General features: G+C 42.5%; 1 protein-coding gene across 2 annotated transcripts in view; it reads left to right on the plus strand.

The window, feature by feature from the left end:
- The window catches only part of mtss1la (MTSS I-BAR domain containing 2a), a 46,699-nt gene that overhangs the window by 11,567 nt on the left and 10,147 nt on the right, over positions 1 to 24,985 (plus strand). For both annotated transcript variants that reach the window (XM_033967829.2, XM_033967828.2), the window contains exons 4-8: positions 20,607 to 20,691; positions 20,872 to 20,963; positions 21,042 to 21,116; positions 24,153 to 24,310; positions 24,387 to 24,494. In XM_033967829.2, coding sequence (XP_033823720.1) covers positions 20,607 to 20,691; positions 20,872 to 20,963; positions 21,042 to 21,116; positions 24,153 to 24,310; positions 24,387 to 24,494 — 518 coding nt within the window. The remainder of the gene's footprint in view (positions 1 to 20,606; positions 20,692 to 20,871; positions 20,964 to 21,041; positions 21,117 to 24,152; positions 24,311 to 24,386; positions 24,495 to 24,985) is intronic.

Raw genomic sequence — 24,985 nt, forward strand, 5'->3', positions numbered from 1 at the left:
TAAATGTTCATTGATTCCATGTTTAGATCTTGCACAGAGCTCAAAGTGCAGTATAACTTTATTCATTTACATTTAGAAAACATGTTGTAGATGCTGTTTAGCCCGACTCTTTGAACAAGAATCCTTTATATAAGCCCATCTGATAAAATATGTCTAAATATACTTCATTTATGCAGTTTTTTTTTGTGTTTTTTAGGATGTAAAATTGCCCACCATGTTTTAGGAGGCCTTTATAACACGGTTGTTTGTTTTGGTTTTGGTTTCTCTCTTGCACAGAGCTCAAAGTGCAGTATAACTTTATTAATTTACATTTAGAAAACATGTTATCGATGCTATTCAGCCCGGCTCTTTGAACAAGAATCCTATCTGATAAAATATGTCTAAATATACTTCATTTATGCTGTTTTTTTGTTTTATTGGGATGTAAAATTGCCCACCATGTTTTAGGAGGCCTTTAGATCATGGCTGTTTGTTTTAGTTTTGGTTAAATGTTCATTGATTCCATTTTTAGATCTTGCACCGAGCTCAAAGTGCAGTATAACTTTATTAATATACTCGTTGTAGATGCTGTTTAGCCCGACTCTTTGAAGAAGAATCTTTTATATAAGCCCATCTGATGAAATATGTCTAAATATACTTCATTTATGCAGTTTTTTTGTGTTTTTTTTGTGTTGTAGAATTGCCCACCATGTTTTAGGAGTATAACTTTATTAATTTACATTTAGAAAACACGTTGTAGATGTTATTTAGCCCGACTCCTTGAACAAGAATCCCATCTGATGAAATATGTATAAATATACTTCATTTATGCAGTTTTTTTGTTTTTTGTGTTGTTATAAAAGCCTCTTAAAACATGGTGGCCAATTCTACATGGTTGTTTGTTTTGGTTTTGGTTTCTCTCTTGCACAGAGCTCAAAGTGCAGTATAACTTTATTAATATACATTATACAACACTTCATTTATGCAGTTTTCCTTTTTTTGTGTGTGTTTGTGTGGCCTTTATAACATGGTTGTTCATTTTATTTTGATTAAATGTTCATTGATTCCATTTTTAGCCCTTGCCCCGAGCTCAAAGTTCACCCGTTCAGCGCTAACGGTCCATGAGACTTTGGGACATGGCCTTCATATTTTTTGCGGGGTGTGGGTTGGTCAAAATGGGGGGTTTGCGGTTGTAGTGGGATTTCCATCGCTCTGGGCAGAGGCGTTTAGCTAATCCTCTTAACCCCACTCTGTGACACAGACTAGAGTTCTCTTTCCACCCTAAAACTGCCGTCCATCTCTAGGAATGTGCATCATGAGATCACCGGTTCGTCGTGTGCGTTTGTCGGAGCGTTGGCCTCGGTGGGACGGCTGGGAGAGGCCCGCGCGAGTGTCGATATCTCTGAACGTATTCCGGTGATCCGCCCTGTAAGCGTGTCCTTTCTTTTCGTCGGAGGAGCGGAGGTATGCCAGTAGATCAGTGTGTCAGCAAAGCAAAGTAATCAGCTTGTGCCTGGCAGATGGAGCGATATCCCTGCCCCGCCATCTGGACCGACGGCCCGGAAGAGCGGCGGCCGTGGCCTAGCGAGAAGCGAGATCAGGGATTACTGCGCCACAGCTTCACAAACCACTGCTGCTTTAATGGACGTGAGGAATTATGAGAGTGGGTCATGTGACTCGGTGACAGCCATCGGCCGCGCTGTTTTACGTGTAAGACTCAGACGATGTACAAGGAGGTTACACTCTGAAATAAGCTTAAAGAGAATGTTAAGGATTAATATACAACATTGCACTTGTTATGTTATCGTCCGGGTGAGGGATGGGGCGGAGTCTGAAGCCGCACGATCTCGCCAGACAAAATCGACAACGAAATTGGAGGTTTTTCCCATTTGTTTGGTTTTGGATTTGACAAAAAAAGATCTCGTGAGACAAAATTGCCACTAAAATTAGTTTTTTTTCCCATTTGTTTGGTTTTAGATTTGACCAAAAAGGGGGTTAAGTGCTGGCGCATCACATTTCTGAAGAGGTTTAGATCCAAAAAGCAGAACTACAACAACAGTGAAATTTAAAAAACGGTGAATCTAAAACAGAACTGGACAATTTATTTTTTAAAAAGTATATCAAAATCTCGTTCTGTTTCGTTCTCCTGGACTCAATCTCGTGTTTCGCTCCATCCCTGGTCGACACAAAACGTTTCGAAGCAACACATATCGTCTTTTCCACTGGCACGTTTCACTTGGGCCCTTTTCGGAGCGCTCCCGGAGTTTCTTTAGCGTCCATCACTTGCGTAAACACTAAACACCTCGCCGTTTATCATCATCTGCGTTTATTTCACTTCTCTGCTCCTCTGCATCACGTTTTCCCTTCTCTTTTACGTAACGCACTGGGTTGGGCTCACGTTAGATGCATTATTCACCGGAAATATAATATGTTCGATCTTTTATATGCGAACTGTGCGTCGATAAACAGGAAACAGCTGTTCGCAATCGTGCTTCGTTTTTGTGGAGCGCGTCGACTCAGCATTTAAGTCACGTCACAGGAAATAACGGGGTTTATCAAAAGATCGAGTCAGTGTTTGGTGAGAGATTAGTATTCTGTGTTTATAACCGCTTTTTGTGGTTTTGTTTCTATCTCGTTTGGTTGTTAATCATCTTTCGGACCCGGGTGAAGTGACCTCGGTCCCCGCTGGGAGCCGGGACCCTCGGGCGGGGAGGTACGGACACTTATCGGCTCCGAAAACCCAAAACGAACCAATGGAAACGAGGCTTATGTTCGACTTTCAGATTTACAGCCCCGTTTTATTGACCGTAGACGGCTCCTTCTAGTTTTCATGTTACCGCCGCTTCAGTCCTCAGCTCGCCCCCCCCCGTTATTAGACGACCGTTTTCCAGCGATTACGGCGGCCGAGTCTATTAAGTCGAAAGCGAAGCGGCTGGAACGGGGAAGTAATGGTAGGGAAAACAATTTCTTTGGCTTTGGACAGGCTTCGGTTGGGAATACCAGACTTAAGGAGACAAACACGGGAGTCGAGCGAGGAACAGCGTGTCCAGCCCGATCCTGAACATGAACTCGGAGTGGAGGGAGGAGGGAAGAGGGGGAGGAGGGAAGAGGGGGAGGAGGGAAGAGGGGGAGGAGCCACGAGAGAAACACTGACCCATGTAAAGGAATGCAGGGAGGACATTGGAAGGGCGCGAGTGAAGGATACACGGATCACCGGAGAGGACCTGATTGAAAACAGTAGCGTGTTTTTGAGGTTTAGCTTTCAAATGCGAATGATAAACCCGACTTGAGGTGGATGAACGACTCAGTTTCTCATGGTCGCGGTAATGACAATCAGATGTGTTAAAACGTTCGTGTAAGTCAAACCTCGAGGCGTTTACACTTAAAGGTTCTACATTACACAACACGGACTCTCCTGAGCGTTAAGTCGTGTTATAAAGCTGTTACTTTAATCAAAAACAGACCTGGAGCTGTGTTTTGTTCATTTGCACGTGTCCTGAGTAATCCTGTGTTATTAGTCTGTTACATCTCCAAAGCTCAAAACACTCTGTTCCACCTTGTGATGTCATCAGGTGGTAGTTTTTCAAGTTAACGTCTCCTCTAAGATTTAATTTAGTCGGGATAAGTGGCAGTTCCAGGGCTGAAATGATCCAAATGATTCTAGAAATGAAGGTGTGTGGAGTTTAAAAACACAGTGGAGCACTTCCTGTATCGCCACATGATGACATCACAAGGTGGAACAGAGTGTTTTCAGTTTGAGAAAAGAACTCAGCCTAAATCTGCAGAGTTTGTGTGTTAAACATGTGAATGAAACAAAACAAAAAACGCAGCTCCAGGTCTGTTTGTGACGAGGAAACGACAAGATTTAAAGTTCAAGAGTTAATTTTGCGTAATGTTTGTTTTTGTTCTGTTACACTCCCGTCTACTCGAGTTGTTTTGGTTGTTTTGGTTGTTTTAGTTGGTTTAGTTGTTTTGGTTGTTTTAGTTGTTTTAGTTGTTTTGGTTGTTTTAGTTGTTTTAGTTGATTTAGTTGTTTTAGTTGTTTTAGTTGACTCGACTTGTTTTAGTTGTTTTTTAGTTGTTTTAGTTGTTTTGGTTGTTTTAGTTGTTTTAGTTGACTCGAGTTGTTTGAGTTGTTTTGGTTGTTTTTTAGTTGTTTTAGTTGTTTTAGTTGTTTTGGTTGTTTTAGTTGTTTTGGTTGTTTTAAGTTGTACTTCTGTTTACCTTCCTCTTTTCCTGAAACTACTTCATGTATTTCCACTACTGCAAATTGCTGCTTTTGCTACAACAGAAAACAGTTATTATTGATTTTAACTGACTCCGCCCCCAGTCCAAATACTCAAACAGACTGGACCCTCAGAAAGTTAAAGTCACACTGAGAATATTTACCCAGAGATATATACACAACGTATTTGAAAAAGTACTTGTATTTTCTGGACTTTACGTCGCTCTGGAGTATAAGTCGCACCAGTGAAAAAATGCATAAAAATGAAGAAAAACATATATAATAATAATAAAAATAATAATAATAATAACAATAACAATAATAATAATAGTAATAATAATAATAATAATAATAATAATAGTAATGCATTTTATTTATAAGTGCCTTTCAAAACACTCAAGGACACTGAACAAGACAAAAATCAAATAAAAACATACAAATACAATAAAACATGACAAAAAACTGATTGATAAAAGATAAAAGTGCGATTGTTACAAGAGACAGGATTTTCAGTATATAAGTCGCATTTTTGGGAAATTTATTTTACAAAATCCGAGATCAAGAACAGACATTTTCTCTTTAAATCAAGTTGTAATAATAATAATAAAATGTGGAACAACAGGCTGAATATCAGTACATCACGCTAACTGGTTTGTTCACGTAAGATATTAACAGTTAATCAGATAAATAAAGTATAAAAACAAGCAACAAGTTTACTCTGGATCTCACTGCAAATCAATAAATCCATTGAATTCATCAGACTCAGCAGAATATTTGAATAATTTCACATATAAGTCACGTCTGAGTAAAAGTCGCACCCGACAAAATATGAAAAAGTGACACTTATCGTCCGGAAAAAGAGTGATGGACAAATTACTGCAGTCATAAGAGAACAACACTGTGTAAAATGTACTTATACGTTACTACTTCAACAAACACACGAGATATTCAGGCAGTTTATGAACGTTAATACGGGAACTTTTAATCCAAGATGTCATGATGCCAAGATGTTTTGATGTCAAGATTCCATGACGTCTAAAAACTGTCCGCTCTAGAACTGAAATGGAAAAAGGTTTTTGGCTGTAAGAACATGTAAAACTGGATAAATTGGTGCCTGTTTTTAACGTTTTAAATGGACCTGCGCAGTCAGTTTTGTTTGTTTTTGTCGTGTTTTGTTTGTTTTCGTTTGTATTTTTGTGCATTTGAGCAAGACGCCCATAAATAGTTGAGTTTAAGTGCTCTCCTCGGGCTCTCCCTGTGTAAATACATAAAAATAAACGCGTAGTACAGTTTATAGTAGCTCATAGACCTTTAAAACTTAGCGTAGGAGTTTTTTTTTTCTTCTTCTGTGTTAAAGTTCACGTAGTAGTCCCTCTGTTTAACCTCCTGAGACCCGAGCTCTTGCAGGACTTTATTTGCAAAAACTATTAAGTGGTTGAACACATATATTGTAAAAAGCAAAATGACAAAACAATAAAAAAATAATAATAAAACAAATAAAAATACAAAAATATAAAATAAAAATAAATAAATAAATAAAATAAGATAAATAAATTAAAATACAATAAAAAAATTAAATAAAAAATAATAAAACTAATAAAAACACAAAAATATAAAATCAAATAAAAATAAATAAAATAAGATAAATAAATTAAAATACAAAAAATAATAATAATAAAACTGATAAAAAATAATAAAACTAATAAAAACACAAAAATGTAAAATCAAATAAAAATAAATAAATAAAATAAAAAAATAAAAAAAAATTTTTTTTTTAAATCTAATAAAATAAATAATAATAATTTTAAAAAAATCAAATCAAATAAAAATAAATACAAAATAAAAATAAATATTCTAAACTCCTAGAAATATTCAAAATTGAACATGTTCTTGTTGCTGTTCTTCAAAAAATTTGCACTGTGGCCTAAACAACCCAAAATGTGTTGTCCACAGATGAGGACACCAGGTCTCAGGAGGTTAAGCTAACGTCACGCGCTAAATGCTTTTAATCACACACGAGACTCCTGCCAAGCGCCTGTTAACGCTGCAGAATTCCAAGGCGGAGGCGAAGCTTTCGAACGTGGCGTTAGCAGAAGCAGCGGAGTCTTCGTCAGCGTTTGTCGGACTGATTGCGCGTAAACGAGGGGAGATGTTTGCAGCAGATGTTTGGATCGGGGGCTTGTTTTAAAAGGGTGAATTGCTACAGCCTAAACTCGTATCCGTCTCGAGCTCCTGTTTCGACTTCAACATCTGGGATTCTCCGCTGAACCAATCCCCGAGCGTGTTCAGCAGTTTTTCCATTTCTTTGTTGTCGTCTCGTACACGGGCCCGTCGTCGCACTTTACTGTGTCAGCGTTTCATTCTGGAAGTGATAAATGGAGCTATAATTTTCAGCGGTCAGTATTTATCTCGCGTGACTCGTTTTAGATACAAACCAACAACCAAAGTGTTTCTGTTTATTTACAGCAATGAGTCATGATGCTAAAATGTCAAACTCAAGCTTTCGATATTAAGACTACTGTATTTTCCGCACTATAAGACGCATCGGAATATAAGGCACCTCCAATGAATGGCCTATTTTAAAACAGTTTTCATACACAGGGCGCACCGCAGTATAAGGCGCGTAGAATATAAACTACTGTAGTATCTGGGGTCGTGTTCTGCAACGAGATGGAGCTAAAGGGAACGTCAACAAAACAGATAAATCAGTCAAACTTTATTAATAGAATATAAAAAAAACGCTCTGAAAACTTTGTTCACTCACAAAACAAGTTAATGCATCACGATATAGTAACTCTGGAAATAGTGCAAAGTAATAACAAAAACTCAACGTAGTTCAAACGTTATTGTCCAGATTCACAATATCTCCAGCCTCGTTCAGTTGTAAACACGTGAAAGAAACACGTAAAACTCACTTTTTCAGTTCATTCCTCATTCACGAATCCGTCGAATTCTTCCTCTTCAGTGTCTGAGTTGAACAGTTGGTCGAGCTCATTCAAAGTGCCCGATTCCGTCTCATCAAAATTGCCATTATCTGTGTCGATGCTGTTGTCTTAACAGTTCAGTGACGATTCCTGCATTCGTGAAACTCGGACCACAGTTCAGACGGATATATCAGCCCAGGCATCTCCATTGGCAGATTGTGGCGTATGTCGCCCGGCGCTGTCTCCCCGTCTCCACGTTATTATCGCTATTACTTCGGCGACGCCTCCTGACTATGGGTGTCATAATTGACCAATATTGATCCATATATAAGGCATCGGATTATAAGGCGCACTGTGGGTTTTTGAGAAAATTAAAGGCTTTTAGGTGCGTCTTATAGTGCGGAAAAAATACGGTACACTTGATACTGATTTTGTTGCCTGAATAAAAATATTATAAAACCTTTTTTTTAGACAATATTGCTTGAAATAGTAGCGTAAGAGCACATTGCATAATAAACAAACACTAATACTGGTAAAACTTGAGATGAAACTGTTTAAGAAAGGTCCGTTTTATCCAGTTTTTGTGATTTATTTAGTATCGATACTCGCTTAAACGAGTCTCTAGTTCTTTTTATCGATGGTGATAAAAGCTCGGGTGGTAGAGTTTCATCATCGATTCGAAGGTTTGCAGTTTGAATCTCAACATAAACATCATTGGTTGAGCAGTCAGATCCCCCGATTCCAGCTCCCATAGATGAATGCTGTTGTTGTGTCCTTGAGCAAAACACATAACCTCCCTCGCCCCCAGTGTCTGTGTGCACTTGTGTATAAATGTGTGAGTGTAAAGCGCTTTGAGTGACTTGAAAGTGGAAAATATAAACACTTCCACCATGGGTCAAATAACCTCCATCCATCCATGTTCTTCCTCTTATCCGGGGTCGTGTCGTGGGGGCGTCAGTCTAATCAGGGACTCCCAGACTTCCCTCACCCCAGACACGTCCTCCAGCCCCTCCAGCGTGTCCTAGGTCTTCCCTGTGGACTCCTCCTGATGGGAAATGCCCAAAACACCTCCCCAGGAAGCCGTCCAGGAGCCACCTCAGCCGCTCCTCTCGACACGGAGGCGCATCGTCTCTACTCCGAGCTCCTCCTGTGTGACCGAGCTACTAACGTTATTTGAGTTCGGTCAAATAACTTTAGTATCTCATTTTATAACTTTAGACAACCCTAACGGCAGCTCGTGGTTTAATTTTTCTAATATTGCACACAAAGAAGAACAGTTTTCAATCAATTCATCTTTATTTCGGACTCATGGTCCATTTTTAAAAACAGACAGGGACAGTAACAAAACAAACAGTAACATCTACATTTAAAAAAGAGCCGCACCAGTGTCTCACATCCTGGACTGAAGCGAATTAAACTGAATCTTATATTTGTTAGTGACATTATTATTTCATTTTCTGACTTATTTCTGACTTGTACATTAAAGTAAACAGTTTTGGGGTTAATCCTGCTTTAAGGTTATTGTCAGGTCTGCAAATTTGGGGGGGCCCGGGGCAAGAGACATCACATGGGCCCCCCTTTAATTTAAATTTATAGCAATAGGGTCCATTTATGGGCACTTAAGACACTGGGGCCCCGGGACAACAGCCCCCTTGGCCCCCCCTGCTGTCGACTCCCCTGCTCACTGTGTCATTTAGCTTCAAAATAATCGTTCATCATGTTTTGTTCAGCGAAATATGGCACTTGAAACGTGTTATCAAACCCGGCCTTCTGCTCCGTCTCCGTTTCATCCTCGTCGCCTCGTCCGTTTCTCTCTGTCTTCGTCTGTAATGAAAAGCACATCTGGACACACGGTTTATTTTTAGCAGCAGGAAGCCTCTCCAGCAGTAAATATCTCTTCCGTCAAGTTCTCCTCCTCCTCCTCCTCTTCTGGCCCCAGTCTAATGCTCTCCAGAAGATGTTTACACCATGTATGGGGGAGTCCGACTGCAGGGCTGGCGACTGAAACGGCCGGTTCTTGTACAGTTGAAGCAGACAACAATAGGATCAGTGTGTGTCGTTGTGTGTCGTTGTGTGTGTGTGCGCGCTGTACAAGACAATTGATCCCGGGGCTACTTCCTCTGCTTTCATTCGTGTTGTCGTTGGCCAGAAAAGTCTATTCATTGCACAGGAAGTGACATAATAGTGCTGCGATTTCGTGCGCAAGAACACAATGCACATAAACACACCAGGCTAACGCTGTTTATTAGCTACTTACGTTTAGCAAAAGTGGTGACGTTCCAACGGACGCTGCAGAGTTTGTGTTGCAATCTGGATTAAAAAAAAAGTTAGTTATACGGAAGCTAACATCCGCTAAACCTGTCGCGATAACGCATTTAGAATTTCTACAGATAAACGGTGATATTTAACGACCGTATGTCACTGACGCAATAACAATAACGGAAAATAGTCCCAGTGAAGCATTTTTAAACAGGCTGTGTGATTACTTGGCCTGTGCTGTGACAAATTAAGCAGATTGAAGCGTTAATTAGCCACAGAAGTCACTTTTTCGATCTTCCGCAGCTCAGATTTTGCCGTATTGCAACAAAAAAAATGTACATGGGATCAATTTCGAGCCTCAAAATGTACACGGAGTCCATAAAGTCTTTACAAGTGATAAGATTTATTAATTAGATTTGTTGTATTGTGCTCAGAGGTTATAGAAGTTTTTAATCATGTTGCGTTTTTGTTTGTGAAGCATCTTTTTGATTCGAATGGACCCCAAAGAAACGGCTCCTCGTCAAGAGAAGGATTAGTTTCTATGAGGTTATATTAAAGATAATGTGTCTGGAACAAAGACACGGGACAATACTGAACTAAAGTGAAAGACACAGATGTGATTGAAACATCGACGAGGCTCCGCTGCAGCGACAAATCCAGTCCTGGTCCAGTTGTGCCACAATTGGAGCCGTATAGAGGTGAACAGCCGGTTGGCCCTCGATATATCGCGCTTCACCGTCCGTAGTCTCGCTGTTTTGCAGATTTTTTTAGTCCAATTTTGTGTTCTGCGTCCTGATTGGCTGTTGGACTGTAGACCATTGTCCATCAGTCTCCTCCGTGCCGTGTCTCCTGTCCAGTACAGAATGTGTTCAGACAAATTTACATAAACGTTGGATCTCAGTGTGACTCTGAAGTGCTGTACGTTTGCAATTTGTTTTCTCCCCGACAAAACCCACAATGTCGATGAAACGTTCTGCACCGACAAAGACGCCTACGAAGGTTTGAACTTTGAGAGAGTTTAAACGAGAGAGAAATGTGAGATGTGTTTCATTTACTGAGCGATAAGTTGATGTATTTATTATCATGACAAAACTACATACTGCAGTTTTAACAGATTTGCCTATTTGTCCTGCAGTGGGATATTTTTTTTTAGCACAGTTTTAGTTAAATATTATCTCTCTGTGTCTCTTTACAAAGTTAGAAATAGTGAGAAGCATGAGTCATTTTGTTGGTGTCATTGGCAAAGAGGCTCGTTTCAAACTAAAACCTTTTGCCGTTATCTTTATAGCGGCACCACTGTAATTTTCAGGGACGAGTTGAAGTGGGGACTTGGTTTCTAATTGGATTGAGTCGAATTTAAAAAGTCAGTATCTCACTGAAAACCTTTTATTTCTCTCCTGTAGAGCTCAGTTAACTCAGGGTGACCGGATTTTCTAAATGAAAAACTGGGACGCACCGGGTTCTGTGGTCGGTAATAATAAAATTGTGAAAAGAGCGTGTAATTAAGAACATTATCAGACACTTGGCTCGTTCTCGACTCACTTGTGAATCGTGAGAGACTTTGGTCGTTGCAGCAGAGTGAGTTTGTGGCAGTTTTCTGTATTTAAAGGTCTTATATTAAGCAAAAGTGACTCGTTGTGAGCGTTAAGTCGTGTTCTAATGCTGTTTCTTCATCAAAAACAGACCTGGAGTTGTGTTTTGTTTCATTCACACATGTCTGAGTCACACTTTATTATCAGTCTGTCACATCTCCAAAGCTCAAAATGCGACGTTCCACCTTTTTCTTCAAGTTGACCGCTACTTTTTACCTTTTGCTCAGTAGAAATGTGCACTTCCAGGAGCTGAAATGATCCAAATGATTCTAGAAATGAAGGTGTGTGGAGTTTAAAAACACAGTGGAGCACTTCCTGTACACTGGTCTCTCGTTTATCGCGGGGATCACTTTCTAAAAATAACCCGCAATCGGCGAAATCCGTGAAGTATCAGCTTTATTTTTTACATTATTCTCCATGTTTTTGTCTGTAAAACCCCTCACCACACACTTTATACACTTTTCTCACACAGGCGTTAACATTTTCTCACATTTCTCTCTCGTTTAAACTCTCTCAAAGTTCAAACCTTCGTAGGCGTCTTTGTCGGTGCAGAACGTTTCATCGACATTGTGGGTTTTGTCGGGGAGAAAACAAATCGCAAACGTACAGCACTTCAGAGTCACACTGAGATCCAACGTTTATGTAAATTTGTCTGAACACATTCTGTACTGGACAGGAGACACGGCACGGAGGAGACTGATGGACAATGGTCTACAGTCCAACAGCCAATCAGGACGCACGACACAATGGTCTACAGTCCAACAGCCAATCAGGACGCACGACACAATGGTCTACAGTCCAACAGCCAATCAGGACGCACGACACAATGGTCTACAGTCCAACAGCCAATCAGGACGCACGACACAATGGTCTACAGTCCAACAGCCAATCAGGACGCACGACACAATGGTCTACAGTCCAACAACCAATCAGGACGCAGAACATGATGCACGCTCATACACTGTAAAAAAAATGTGTAAAATTGCGCTTAAAAAATCCACGAAACAGCGAGACCGTGAAAGGTGAACCGCGATACAGCGAGAGACAACTGTATTACCACATGATGACATCACAAGGTGGACCAGAGCATTTGCAGTTTGAGAGAAGAACTGTGTGTTAATTTAAGCAAAACACAACTCCAGGTCTGTTTGTGATGAGGAAAGAACATTAGGAACAGATCAAAAAACAACGTAACATGGACCGTTTAAGCGTTTTTACTGTCGTTATGGATCAAACTGGTCAAAAATAGGAACATTTGGGACATTTCTGCTGGCACGGGGGACACAGAGGGGCTCAGAAACTTTAACAAATACAGTATAAACAAGTCTCTAATCCAGCCGTTGTTATAATCGCGAGTTTGAGTCACTTACATCACCTTTAACTTCCAATCGTCTGCTGGATTTTCGTGATGCAATATTTATAGTTGTTGGACTCGACCCAAGTTCCACGCCGTATGTACCCGAGTGTGTGTGTGTGTGTGTGTGTGTGTGTCTGTCTGGAAAGAATTACATAATACTTGTCAGTCATCTACATTTCAAGCCTGGAGCAAAGTGAGTGTTGCTTTAACCTGGTGCAGCTCTGCCGAGTCCACACATGGAGCTTTTATCTGTTCCACTGCTTCGCTTCTACCTGGACCAGCGCCTCCAGAGACTCAGGAGTTTTATTTATAAAACCTCAGCCCGTGGTGGAAGAAGCGCGCCATTTTGTGCAGCTACCGGAGCAAAGAAATACTCGAAAGTAAAAATATCACGTGAGAAAATCGACTTGAGTAAAAGTATTAAAGTATCGGCTCAAAAGCTGCGGAAACTGCTTTTACTTTTTCATTTTTAAGCACATTTTTGAGTGATTTTGATAAAGATTTGTGCTGTTTTGTTCAACAGAATCAGCCCAATCCATTGTTTTTTGCAGCAGTTTTTATTTAAATATGTTTGTTTTACGTTTAAGTCCGTAAAACGTTTAAAAAGTACTTCAGCTGTGCAAAGTACGTCTCGTAAAAGTCAAAAACAAATATACAACTAAAAGAAGATGTCCTGTCTGGTGAGTGTTAAATGCCAGGGAGAAAAGGTAAATTCTGAACATGTTAAAGACTTTTCAGCAGGTCTCACACAAAAATAAAATGTAGTGAAGTAAAAGTAAAGAGTAGCCACTTAAAAATGTACACAAGTAAAGTACAAATGGCTAAACTTTAGTACTTTTACTTCGATACGTTCCTCCTCTGTCCCACTGCGTTGTCCGGCTCAAATACAAACTTGAGGAACAGAAGCGTCTCCAGATCTCGGCTGTGGACTCTATCGACTCAGAGTTAAAAGGAGGATTTGACGAAAGGTTAAGAGAGTTTTGGTTCGAGTTTGTTTGGTGTTAGAAAATAAAAGTTAGAAAAGTTTTTGTTTAAAGAGGTTTTGTAAAACATAGTGTTGACTTTAGGTAGGACTTTCTTCTTCTGTAGATGATGCAATTTAAGACTTTTGTTCATCAGCGCTTTCTTTTTCTTGCTTTGAGTTTAGATTAATTAGGTTTGTCAGAAGAATCAGAAAGCCGATATTAACTGATACTAAAATCAGATGGACTTGAGCGAGTATCAATACTAAAAAAGTCACATTGACAGGACAGACTCCTCCTTCCAGTCGCCTGCCCCTGCCCTCCTTCCTGCCCTCTTCCCCTGCCCTCCTTCCTGCCCTCTGCCCGCCTTCCTGCCCTCTGCCCTCCTTCCTGCCCTCTGCCCCCTGTCCTCTGCTCCTGCCCTCTTCCCCTGCCCCTGCCCTCCTTCCTGCCCCCTGCCCTCTGCCCCCTGCCCTCCTTCCTGCCCCCTGCCCTCTGCCCCCCTTCCTGCCCTCTGCCCCTGCCCTCTGCCCCTGCCCTCTGCCCCTGCCCTCTGCCCCCCTTCCTGCCCTCTGCCCCTGCCCTCTGCCCCCTGCCCTCCTTCCTGCCCTCTGCCCCCTGCCCTCCTTCCTGCCCTCTGCCCTCCTTCCTGCCCTCTTCCCCTGCCCTCCTTCCTGCCCTCTGCCCGCCTTCCTGCCCTCTGCCCTCCTTCCTGCCCTCTGCCCCCTGTCCTCTGCTCCTGCCCTCTTCCCCTGCCCCTGCCCTCCTTCCTGCCCCCTGCCCTCTGCCCCCTGCCCTCCTTCCTGCCCCCTGCCCTCTGCCCCCCTTCCTGCCCTCTGCCCCTGCCCTCTGCCCCTGCCCTCTGCCCCTGCCCTCTGCCCCCTGCCCTCTGCCCTCCTTCCTGCCCTCTGCCCCCTGCCCTCCTTCCTGCCCTCTGCCCTCCTTCCTGCCCCCTGCCCTCTGCCCCCTGCCCTCGTTCCTGCCCTCTTTCCTGCCCTCCTTCCTGCCCTCTGCCCCTGCCCTCTGCCCTCCTTCCTGCCCTCCTTCCTGCCCTCTGCCCCTGCCCTCCTTCCTGCTCTCTGCCCCCTGCCCTCCTTCCTGCCCTCCTTCCTGCCCTCTGCCCCTGTCCTCTGCCCTCCTTCCTGCCCTCTGCCCCTGCCCTCCTTCCTGCCCTCTGCCCTCCTTCCTGCCCTCCTTCCTGCCCTCTGCCCCTGCCCCCTGCCCTCCTTCCTGCCCTCTGCCCTCCTTCCTGCCCCCTGCCCCCTGCCCTCCTTCTTGCCCTCCTTCTTGCCCTCCTTCCTGCCAGGTCCCACTCGGCTGCACTTAAAGGGATGAACTAAGGGCACGGACAGTCGTCTTAAGTGTCTCTTCCTTCCACAGTTAAATCCGCGGCTGAGGTGAGTCAGGAGCGTCGTCTCATGAATGATGGAATTTCCTCCGGCTCAGTAGCTCCGGCTTTAGTCCGAAAAGGAGACTCGACTTTCTGGGAAACGTTACCATAATAATATTCTTCACCTTTCTACCCAAAAGTACTTTATTGACACGGGAAGCAGAGCGGGGTAAGAGCTCGCCGCCGCTCACCTCGGGATCGTACGGAGTGGATGTGGCTTTGGAGCGACTTACAAAGAGCCGTAGTCCAGCTTTAGGTGAAATCTGGGATTATAAACCAAAACATTGCGGTTTGAGCACTTTTACGGCGATCGCTAACGAAAATAACTTCATCGTGATTATACCGAGTCACATTTCTGACGTCGGTTCAGCTCAAGAAATGAGATTCAATCAGGAGAACTCAAAAGACGGAGATATTTTCGCTAAGAACCAGGGCCTGCGGCGGTGTAGCTCCTGGCTCCCGGGCGCTGGCAGGGGATCCCTCGTAAAGCAGCAGCGCTATTAAACCACTCCTCTTTCCCGAAGCGACCGGCAGCGTTAATCAGAACCAGAGCGGTGATTGGAACCACTCGCCAAAGCTCCAGACCACACTGAACTTATCCGGGGTAAGAGAGATGAAAATTCCCACCAAAAACCCGAAATGGGGGGGGCTCAACATTCCCACAGACATCCCCACATATTCCACAACGCTGCTGATCTGACAGGCTTATGTTTATGTACAGCATATGTGCGTTAACCCCGGCGCCATCGGCCTGAGCGACGGAGCAGACGACACAGCGCTATGCTAACGTGCTCTGGTTGTTTTCGTTCGGTCCTGTGATATACGGGTGTGTTGCGTAATCAGCTCTTTCCCGTGTGTTTTCGCTCGGACACGTGTGGAGCTCTGCCGTCCGTTGATTCCGCTCCCCCCCCCCTTTTCCCGTTGCCCTCGACGCTCCGGCTCGCCAACCTAATAACATTTCCAGATCTGGTTTACGCAGGTCAACAGATTCCGTGGAGCTGGAGTGCGGAGTATCAATATCTGTGTTTCCATAACGTTTGAGGTTTTATTTTTAAGCGTTTAAATCATTACGTTTTGGCCGTGGAATAACAGATAGAATCCAGGGTCTTGAGCGCAGACGAAAACATAGACCGTCGCGTTATTCAATCCAAATGTCGTAAAAGAATAAAACGATTAAACTCTTTCTCGTTGTTTTTTTGTGTAAATATTTCTAATAAATGTTTTCTGATCTGTTCTAATGTCGTTTCCTCATCAAAAAAAAGACCTGGAGTTGTGTTTTTTTGTTTCATTCTTACATGTTTAACACACAAACCTGCAGATTTAAGATAAGTTCTCAGGTTCTCAAAGTGAAAACACTCTGTTCCACCTTGTGATGTCATCATGTGGCGATACAGGAAATGCTCCGCTGTGTTTTTAAACTCCACACACCTTCATTTCTAGAATCGTTTGGATCGTTTCAGCTCTTGAATTGTTAATTTCTACGGAACTAAAGGTAAAAGGAGCTGTTGACGTGAAAAAACAAACAAACTACCACTTCATGACATCACAAGGTGGAACAGAGTGTTTTGAGCTTTGAGTAATCCTGGATTATTTCTCTGTCTGCATCTCCAAACATGTGTGAATGAAACAAAACACAACTTCACGTATGTTTTTAAGGAGGTAACAGCATTAAAACATGACTTAAACCTCACGAGAGTTAGTTTTGTGTAACATAGGACCTTTCAAAATAAAATCCCCTAAAAAAAAACTAAAAACAAACAACATTTTGAACTTTTCGGAACAGTTTGAAAAAAAACTGATGTCTGTCAGAAGTACTACAGTGGTCCCTTGTTTATCGTGGGAGTTACGTTCAACATTTAAGCTATAAAGAGAATAAACTAAAAGCACATTTGTTTGTTTTGTTTTTTTTGTTTTTTTTCATTTTGATGAACTTAGAAAAACATGGGTCCTTACTGTGCCTGTGCTTGCATCTCCACAAACCTGCCTCTTTGTGTATTTGCCCTTGTTTCTATAGATATACTGTTCCTCTGGCTATAACCTTCCACAATTCACAGGTCCCTGGTTTATCTCGGGGGTTAAATTCTAAAAAATAACCCGCAATAGTCGAAATCCGTGAAGTTTCATCTTTATTTTTTACATTATTCTCTCTGTTTTTGTCTGTAAAACCCCTCACCACACACTTTATACACTTTTCTCACACAGGCGTTAACATTTTCTCACATTTCTCTCTCGTTTAAACTCTCTCACTCATTGTTTAGTCCTGTTTTAGTCCCATTTTAGTCCTGGTTTAGTCCTGGTTTAGTCTTGGTTTAGTCCTGGTTTAGTCCTGGTTTAGTCCTGTTTTAATCCTGGTTTAGTCCTTGTTTAGTCCTGGTTTAGTCCTGGTTTAGTCCTGGTTTAGTCCTATTTTAGTCCTGTTTTAATCCTGTTTTAGTCCTGGTTTAGTCCTGTTTTAATCCTTGTTTAGTCTTGGTTTATTACTGGTTTATTCCTGGTTTATTCCTGGTTTAGTCCTGGTTTAGTCCTTGTTTAGTCCTGGTTTAGTCCTTGTTTAGTCCTGGTTTAGTCCTGTTTTAATCCTGGTTTAGTCCGTGTTTAGTCTTTGTTTAGTCTTTGTTTAGTCCTGGTTTAGTCCTGTTTTAGTCCTGGTTTAGTCCTGGTTTAGTCCTGGTTTAGTCCTGTTTAAGTCCAGAACGTTTCTTCGACATCGTGTGTTTTGTGGGGAGCAAACGCACAAACGTACAGCACTTCAGAGTCACACTGAGATCCAACATTACTGCGTTAAAAATGTGGGATCAAACTGGCGTGTACTGAAAATCACATTTGAAACTGTCGTCTTGTGTCCGCTCCAGTATCTCTCGTGAAGGTCAGAGGGCGTGAATCCGTCTGTCCCTGTCCATCCGGTCGGAGAGCAGGGGCCGGCGGACTCTCGGACACAGACCGGAATCTCGTGTCCCTTCCCAGGATGTATCTGTCAGCTGATCCTCCGGTGGGAAGGGAAGGGAGCAGACAGGAGGGAAAAGGAGTGGAGAGAGCGAGCGAGGATATGTGGGATGTTGGCAGGTGTGTGCGGGGCCGCGGGGAGGGGGAGGGGCCTGGAGGTATCGCGGGACGGTGACATTGAGCGGGGGCCGTTATGGAGATAAAAGCCCACGTTGTTTAACCTTCCACATCTCATCAGCCCGTCCCGCGTAAGTCGATTTGCAGCTGTGAAGTGGAGGGGTAATGCTTTTAACGGAGGGCGAAAGGAGGGCGGTTTCACCTCTGCACACGTGGGACGCGTGTGCCGGGACGGGCCGTGTCCGCCGCTCGTCTCACGTACAAAAAAAAATATACAAAAAAAACCCAAAAACTGCGGGTCTAACTTAACCTTTTTGTGCGCCAGAACTTTTTCCACGTGCTATTTTCAGCTTCGGTGCACGTGCATCTGCAAGACCTTTGACCTTTGACCCCGCTGTCACCTACAAACCCGTACAAATACAGCAACAACTACATACAAGTAACGAAAATACATATTCTGGATGGTAATTTGAAGTAATTGTATTTTGGTGCAGTTTGTCTTTAATTTGTTGGTTTTGTCGCTTTTCAAAATTAAAAGGAAAACACAACGGTATTTCATTATGCAATTTTGGTTTTGGTAATAGTGAGAATGAAAGAAAACGCGGCTCTAGAAGTGTGTGTGCGTGTGTGTGTGTGGGGGGGTGTACGTGTGTGTGTGTAGGTGTGTGTATGTGTGTGTTTTCATCTCTAATTAGACATAAATGAACGAATAACGACAAAACTCAAGCCGTTTATAAAGATATCTCACTGTAATGTAAATGCAACTGTGTGTAAAAGTATCCAGAGTATCCAGAGTATCCAGAGTATCCAGAGTATCCAGAGCGCAGTACTCTGATTGTCCCACGCAACAGAATACGTTACAAAAAAACATTTTACTGCAGGTATTTTGTGCAGTATTCTGTAAATAAACACACATTTTCAGAGTACTTTTCCTTCATTTCTGGCAGTACTCCAGTCACTTTAAAGTCCTGCAGATACCGGGGTTGCGTTGTGTGACTGCAGTAGCCGAGGGGAGGAGCGCGTCTGTCTTTTGTCGTACAGAGGGACACGGTATCGACAGCAGTAACCTACTTTGTGTTTTGATCAGATGTGACTGGACGCCCATCTGGAGCGTCGTGTTTAATACTGTGCCATGTCATGTCCCGCTCTGGGTGTTTCGCTCTGGGTGTTTGGCTCTGGGTGTTTCGCTCTGGGTCTGTGGCGGGCCGCTCTCTCTCCGGGTCTGTCCTCGGTGTTTAGGAAACGGAGAGCACAGGAAAGGCAGAGCAGCCAGGGAAGAATAGAGGGATATCCCCTTACAAGGCTCCCCTCCTTTTCCCTTTAGGACAGAGGACTTTAAAGGTGGGGGCTGGGGAGCCGCACCACCTGTTCACACACGTGCACCAAACCCAGTGTTTTTTCAGCAGTACACGGATGGAGCGGTGCATGCTGGGAGATGTGCGCTCTTATCTGCGTGTGTGGCTGGAGACCCTGAGATTAGCCCTATGTGGCCCAGATTACAGCGGGATCAGAGCGAGCAGATATTACAGTGTTCAGAGCTCCATTAGTGAGACAGATTTAAGAGCGTCTTTAATTACACTTGTGCTGAGAGGAAAAGTACTACGTCCGAGTCACTCAAGCTGTTTGTAAGACATCGGAATGAGTCAAATCAATCAGGAGACTTTATCTGGAGCGCGAGGCCGCACGCAGGATGTCCACGAGTGACTGTCTCGAGAGTAAAGGATTATACCAGCAACGATCTGAGACGGGCATCGGCTGGATCGGATTTCAGCTCCAGACGATATCCTGGCTGTGCAAATAAAACTATGCAATAATAAGACTATTTACTGGTAAAAGTCGGTCCAGAAAGTCTCATAATATTTGAACTTTTATGTACACAAAGCTGTTTTTTCGTTACCTAAGAGATAAATTACAGCCTCGTAACACATTTGGAGCAGTTTATATAAGTTTTAAGGATGTAAATACAGATTTTGGGTATCAGAATCGATATCGAAACTGAACAAACTTAATCGATGCATCACTAGATTACCGTATTTTCCGGACTATAAGTCATTCCGAAGTATAAGTCAAAAAATACATAATAATGAAGAAAAACTTGGGTTGACAGGTTGTCAGTGTGAAATGATATACTTAGATGTGACTTATATTTCACATATTTGTCTATAAGTCACACATATTTGAGTATTTGAGTCTAAGTCGCACATTTTTTAGTATAAATTGCACATATTTGATTCTAAGTCGCACATTTTTGAGTATAAATTGCACATTTTTGAGTATAAATTGCACATTTTTGAGTATAAATTGCACATTTTTGAGTATAAATTGCACATTTTTGAGTCTAAGTCGCACATATTTGAGTCGCACCTCCGCCCAAACTATGAAAACTGAAAAAAAAAGTGACTTACAGTTCGGAAAACACAGTATACCTTTCATGCCGAGTTACATCAGGCTGTTTGTAAAGCACCGATCTGACACTGGCATCAGATATCGGCTTCCAAATATCAATTCAGTCGATATCCAAATAAATCCATTTAATAATAAAACTATTTACAGATTGTAGTCGTCCAGGAAAGTCTCATTGTTTTACTTTGTCACTTGACAGATGGACACCAGCCTCGTGACACATTTGGAGCAGTTTTGTCTTATTTCATTTATGTTTTTTTTAGAATATAAGCGCTGGTATCGGTTGATATCGGGTTTTGTCAGATGCTTAAAGCTGTTACATCAGAATCGGTATCGAAACTGCACAAGCTGCGTCTGTAAATTACACCTTTCCGTCCAGTCAAGAGGAGATATCAGGCGTGTTTCTCATCTCGTTTTGTGTCCGTCTCACTGTAATAGTTTTGTTCTTTTCCCAGGTGCCACGAGGGACATCGGCTCCGCCCTCACCAGGATGTGCATGCGCCACCGCAGCATCGAGGCTAAATTACGCCACTTCACAAAGTAAGAGTCACCTGTCGTTTTCTCCACAGTTTTTTTCCCTCTTGTGTCGTCTCGAGAGGCTTTTCAAACCCCGCGCTCCCCTCGCCCTCGCCGCTCACCGTCTCCAAGTGTTTTGTTTCTCAGATGTACGGCTGTTTGTTATGACCCTCAGCCCTGTGTTATTTCTCCGTGCGTCCGTAGCGCTCTCATGGAGGGTCTGGTCACGCCGCTCCAGGATCGAATAGAAGAGTGGAAGAAGACGGCCAATCAGCTGGACAAAGATCACGCCAAAGGTACGACGACGAAAACGATCACGGACGAGAAGGATGTGACTGTGAAATACGGCTCTCATTTGACTTTTAAATTTACAGAATACAAGAGGTCTCGTCAGGAGATCAAGAGGAAGTCCTTAGACACGATAAAACTCCAGAAAAAAGCCAGGAAAGGTGAGATTTTGTGCATTTTAACTTGGCTATAAAGTGATTAAAGGTCCTATAATACACAAAAATGACTCTTGTGACATTTAAACCATGTTATAATGTTCTTCCTCCTCAAAAACAGACCTGGAGTTGTGTTTTGTTTCATTTACACACTTATTATTAGTTTGTCTACATCTCCAAAGCTCAAAATGCCCCGTTCCACCTTGTGATGTCATGAAGTAGTTTTCAAGTTCACAGCTCTCTCTTTTTTTTTTTTTTTTTTTTACCTTAAATTCAGTAGAAATGGGCAATTCCAGGTCTGAAATGATCCAAATAATTGTACTGAAGGTGTTTTTTTTATTTTTTATGTAGTTTAAAAATAAAATGCAGCACTTCCTGTATCACCACACGATGACATCACAAGGTGGAGTGTTTTCAGAGGCGTTTGAGAGAAGAACTCAGCCTAAACGTGCAGGGTTTTGTGTTAAAAATGTGTGAATAAAACTAGAAAAAACAGAACTCCAGGTCCTGTTTGTGACGAGGAAACATTAGAATCCCTGCTCGACCGCTCCGTGCGCCACTGAAATGGCGCCATCTAGAGTCCGGAATAAGAAATAGCAGGTTTTAATCAAGCTTAAACGCCTGGCACAGTTTCAGCTCCTCTTCTCTCGCTTCAGCCTCGACTAACTGATGTAATGAGCTCCGTATGATTCTTGTTCTTGTGTTTTTTCTGCCAAATCTCGCTCTGATGCACGGCGCTCTCGTCACTCTGGAGCTAACGTTTTCTCCTGTCTCCCTCCCCGCCTCCCTCCCTCCCTCCCGCCTGCTCCTGTGCTCGTTCTTCTTCTTCTTTTCTTACAACCGTTTGTCCCACGTTAGAACTCTTGGGTATGTTTGCTGCTTTTGATTCTTTTCAGTGTTCATGTCGTTCTCCGAAGCATCTGTCATCTCTGTGTCATGCGAGTAGATGGAAAAAATAAAATAAATCCACATTTTTTTTCCGATTTATTCCTGAATTATTCATATTAGCAGTTTTTAGTGTGTCAGTTATTGGTTTTAAATCTCACAAATCTCGCACAAAATTGGACTACAGTGTCTCTTATGCAACTGAAACAGAGCTCTGGGTCAGTTTGTAGAAAAATAAAGTCATCATCTAAATCAGTCCAACGTATCGGCTCCAAAATATCGACATCGAACATGAAAAATAACCATTTTAGTCTCAAATGTTGAACCGTATCGCCAAAGGAGCTTCCTAGTTTGGGAGTTGCGTTCACTGACGATGGGAATAAAATGGATTTTGATGCTAAAATTGCAATTTTCAATTTGATTTTCTCTTTTCCAGAATCAGAATCCAAAGACTTTTTCTTGTTAGTGAACACAGCTCACAAACTAAGAACTCTCTTTGGTGATAAAATGCAACATAAAAACACTGAATAAGTACAAATAAAGGCATAAAGTTAAAAAAGATATGCGTAAAAATAAAATAAAATACTTAGAGGTGGATATATACGACGATATGATATATACATCAATATTCCAAAACCAAATGAACATAAACAAAATGGCCGACTTTTAATCACTGCTGTTAAACACAAAAAAGCCCAATTTCTTTTTCCAAATTCACAACTGCACTGCAAGCAAAGTGGTGGAAGATGTACTCAAGTAAAAGTAAAAGTATCACATGAAAAATCTACTTAAGTAAAAGGATTAAAGTGTATTTAAAGAATAAAAAGTAAAAATATTTTGAGCTCTTATAAGGCTTCAAATGTAGTGATTTTTTTCAGCAAAAACAGCTGAATTAATATTGTTTTTCCAGCTGCTTTTATTTACCATATTTTCTGGAGTATAAGTCGCACCATCCAAAAAAAAACCATAATAATGAAGAAAAAAACAAGTCCCACCCCCAACTAAACTATGAAAAACGTATAGTCTAGAAAATACTTTATATATATTTGTTTTGTTTAAACTATGAATGTGTTAATAATATTAAAAAGTACTTTTACTTTTCAGTCCTGTTCAGAAATGTAGTGGAGTAGAAAGTACAAATACTGCTCTCAAATGTAAAGAAGTAAAAACTACCTCTTTAAAATGTACTCAAGTAAAGTACAGATACCTAAAATGTATACATAAGTGCAGTATTTTACTACTTTTACTCGGTTACGTTCCACCGCAGCCCAAACCACAGACTTTCACTGACAGACTGATTAAAACAACCCAAGCTCAAGTTTAAACGTCAAACTCGGCTCAAACTCGGCTCAGACTTGCCTCAGATTCGCCTCGAACTTGGCTCCAACTCGGCTCCAACTCGCCTCCAACTCGCCTCCAACTCGCCTCAAACTCGCCTCAAACACGCCTCCAACTCGCCTCCAACTCGCCTCCAACTCGCCTCAAACTCGCCTCAGACTCGCCTCAGACTCGCCTCAAACTCGTCTCAAACTCGTCTCAAACTCGCCTCAGACTCGCCTCAAACTCAATAATTGCCCGTCTCTCCGAACACCTGACCCCCGTCGCCGTCTTTGTGCTTTGATAATCCTCATTTCAATTATTCACCTTCTAGAACAATTTGCTTTGTGCTTACTAACTTTGGAGACGGCGTTCACAGCCTGTTGTGCAGCCGCGGTAACGATCTTTGTTAAACTTTAATTAAGTTTCGTCTAATAAAATACTTAAATGCCTTCGGGGTCTAAACAGCACACGCTCCATCTTGCAGCTTTCTCTCTGCATTTCTTCTTCTTCTTCTTCTTCTTCTTCAAACTTTTGCCCCTTTTTTCATTCATCATTTTGACCAGTTCAACCTTCAGCGACTTCCACCTCGTTAAGATCTGTGTTTGTCGTTTCATTTTACACAAACCATCTGCTCGCTCCAGTACTGTGTCATGATTAAACCTTATCATGTCTAATTTTGTGCTCTCTTTCTCCATCACCCACTTCGTCATCCTCCCTTCATTCCATTCTCGTCCAAATCCCCGTCCTTCTCTGCTGAACATTCCTTCGCCCTCCCTCTCCTTCTCGTTCTTCCTCCTCCCTCCGTCCGTTCCCGTCGGCGCCGGAATCTCCGCTCAGGCCGGGGAAACCTGCGCCCCCAGCTGGACAGTGCTATGCAAGACGTGAACGATCTTTATTTACTGATGGAGGAGACGGAGAAGCAGGCGGTGAGGAGGGCGCTGCTGGAGGAGCGGAGCCGGTACTGTGCGTTTATCAGCCTCCTGCAGCCCGTCGTGGTGAGGTTTGGTTAGAAAATAAACACGTTTGAGAAGTTAAAGCAAAAAAGTTATCGTTATTTTATTGTTTTTGTAGAATGTTGAGATCGCGATGTTGGGAGAAACCACTCATCTACAGGCCATCGTGGACGATCTGACCCTGTTAACCGAAGATCCGCACAAACTGCCTCCTGCGAGTGAACAGGTATCGACACGAGAGCGACGATTTTAAATAAAAGTGTAGAAAAATAAAAAAATCCATATCAAAATAAATATCACAAGAAGCGTTGTACGTGTGCATGATGGTGAATTAAGTCTGGTGTCTCCAAACGAGCCTTAAGACAGAACAGAACATCCAGAACATCCAGAACACTGCTGCTCAGGACTAGAACCAGGAAGTACTTCACACATGTGTCCTGTGGCTCCTGTGGCTCCTGTGGCTCCTGTGGCTCCTGTGGCTCCTGTGGCTCCTGTGGCTCCTGTGGCTCAGAGACTTTAAAGCAGCTCAGTGTGAACAAGTCTCTCCATGGACCAGCACCAAAGAACATCTCCCACATGAGCCACAAGAACCATCTCACATGAGGAGGACTAAACCAGGACTAAACCAGGACTAAACCAGGACTAAACCAGGACTAAACCAGGACTGAACCAGGACTGAACCAGGACTAAACCAGGACTGAACCAGGACTGAACCAG

This window comes from Periophthalmus magnuspinnatus, chromosome 6 (genome assembly GCF_009829125.3).
Source record: "Periophthalmus magnuspinnatus isolate fPerMag1 chromosome 6, fPerMag1.2.pri, whole genome shotgun sequence".
NCBI lineage: Eukaryota > Metazoa > Chordata > Actinopteri > Gobiiformes > Gobiidae > Periophthalmus > Periophthalmus magnuspinnatus.